Here is a 2,024-nt window from a genome sequence, read left to right on the forward strand (position 1 = left end):
AAATCGAATATTTGAAACGGCAGAACGACGTATTAAAGCTCAGGCTTGTGTTTATTTCAGACTCAAATTAATTCATTGTTAAATATCTCTCATTTCATTCGACTTCTTATTCAACACTTTGAAATGACACAAAAGACACAAAAACCACAACAAGACATCAATTACATTAAGACTTACACATATTCTAATAATAACAATAGTAACCAATTGATTACTATTGACTTTATTAATATGTACTAAACAACTGAACTAGAAGTCGTAGTACATATCCTTCTGTCGACAACTAAATTTATTGATCCATATCACTACAGGAATGACAAGAAATGGCAAGGATATAGCTACAAAGAGTAAGAATGCGATGATATAGCCATACTTGTCGATAAATTTACATTCATCGTCTCGTGTAAAACATAAGTCGATTGATTGGTCCCCATGGACTATGACAAGGTGATCCATTCGCTCATCGTTTGACGTAAAGAGAGTGTTATCCGTTGAGAAGAAAATATCATATCCAACAGTGTTCGAAATAAACGGAGAGCACGTCTGGACATAACAGGCGGCGTCTTCGCTCGGAGGAGTTCCAACAACTGTCAGTACCACTGTCATCGAGGAAACATTGAGGCTTGACTCGGCATAGAGTTCACTCCACATGCCAGAGGTGTTGTAGTATAACTCGAAAGTGGCATTGTCTATTGTTAAAGGATGAGAAGAGAAGATGTTTGATTGGTTGAGTCTAACGATGTTGTCGATGAGGACTTGTTGTGAGTTGTATCGAAGATGCGAATTTTGGAGATCGATGACGACTGATTTCTCTATATCGAAAACAACGACTTGGGAGTTCTGGAAATAGACTGCGGCGTCGGAGACATTACGTGGGAAGATGTCTTTGAGTAATACAGTCTCCGTAATATTGACAAAGTGAACGTCATTTTGTTCGATTATAAACTCCAAAGCATAGACTGTCAATACCGTGTTGGTCGTTGTTTTAAAGATAACGCACCCAACGTCTATTCTTTCTATAGTCGACGTTCCTGCAAACGATAAAGTCGGTAATTTGGAACATGACGGATTCAATGGGGAGAGGACAAGTCTTGCCGTTGTAGTTATTTCACTCAATGTCTTCCCACAAGAAAGCGCACTCAAGTCAAAGTCACAGTCTGTTCCGTCACATGGGCATCCCGCTTCAACAAATACATTTGGGTCTGTAAAGTTAATGATATCTTTCTGTTTAGAGCTTAATGTACACGTAGTAGAAAACACTAAAGTGATGAGAGAAAGGCACAATAATAACATTTTTTAGACTAAATATAATGAATTTCTTAGTTAGTTTTGTTGTTATGTGTTTATTTTGAATTGAAATTTGTTATTAAAAATATTATTAAAAATATTATTAAATGGTCAAAAACTATTTATTATAACTGAGTAATTCATTTGTTATATTAATGTCAGACAAACAACAAATGTACTGGTGCAAATTTTGTAAGAAGTTTATTCAGAACAAAGCAGTGGTTTGTTTAAAATAAAACTATTTTTAATAAATGGAAGTAATTGATAGACAAGACAACAACACGAATCATCGGGAAGCCACAAACGATGTATGCAAAAGTTTTTAGAAGAAGAGAAGCGCGCGGAGGCGCGCAAAGACAAGCGTGAATTTGATTTGCTTAATGACATATCGAAAATGGAACAAGCTGCAGTGAAGCAGATGGGGCAAGACATCGAGCACAACGCGATTCGTGAAAAAGTGATTACAAAAGACACGGGGATACGGGAGAGTTTAAACGATATTCGGAAGAAGCGGGAAGATAGTAAAAAACAAGAGCGAGCCGCTCGGTCGTATTACTTTGAGTATGTTAATGGGAAACCAAAGAAGTCACAGAAAGGACCATCCGACAAACACCAGACTACACAACAAGTTCCGCAAGAGATTATTGAGACTAAAGAGCTTGGGACAGAAGGAACAATTGGGGAGTGGCACTTCACAACGGATCCCACTGAAGTGATTGACATGAATGAATGGGAAT

At 37.4% G+C, this 2,024-nt stretch overlaps 2 protein-coding genes across 2 annotated transcripts; one reads left to right on the forward strand and one right to left on the reverse strand.

Annotated features, from left to right (window-relative positions):
• Positions 1-249: 249 nt before the first annotated feature.
• On the reverse strand, positions 250-1,293 carry EIN_380310 (hypothetical protein; the record flags this gene model as incomplete). The annotated part of the gene is made up of 1 exon (XM_004258837.1): positions 250-1,293. One exon carries the CDS (start codon positions 1,291-1,293, stop codon positions 250-252), a length of 1,044 nt encoding a protein of 347 aa, XP_004258885.1.
• A 149-nt stretch (positions 1,294-1,442) lies between these two features.
• Positions 1,443-1,935, forward strand: EIN_380320 (hypothetical protein; the record flags this gene model as incomplete). Its single annotated transcript, XM_004258838.1, has 3 exons — positions 1,443-1,508; positions 1,556-1,848; positions 1,884-1,935. The coding sequence occupies 3 exons, from the start codon at positions 1,443-1,445 to the stop codon at positions 1,933-1,935; spliced, it is 411 nt and encodes a 136-aa protein (XP_004258886.1).
• Positions 1,936-2,024: the final 89 nt, after the last annotated feature.

This window comes from Entamoeba invadens, assembly GCF_000330505.1.
Source record: "Entamoeba invadens IP1 unplaced genomic scaffold scaff_1105074725225, whole genome shotgun sequence".
In the NCBI taxonomy this organism is placed as follows: Eukaryota; Evosea; order Mastigamoebida; family Endamoebidae; genus Entamoeba; species Entamoeba invadens.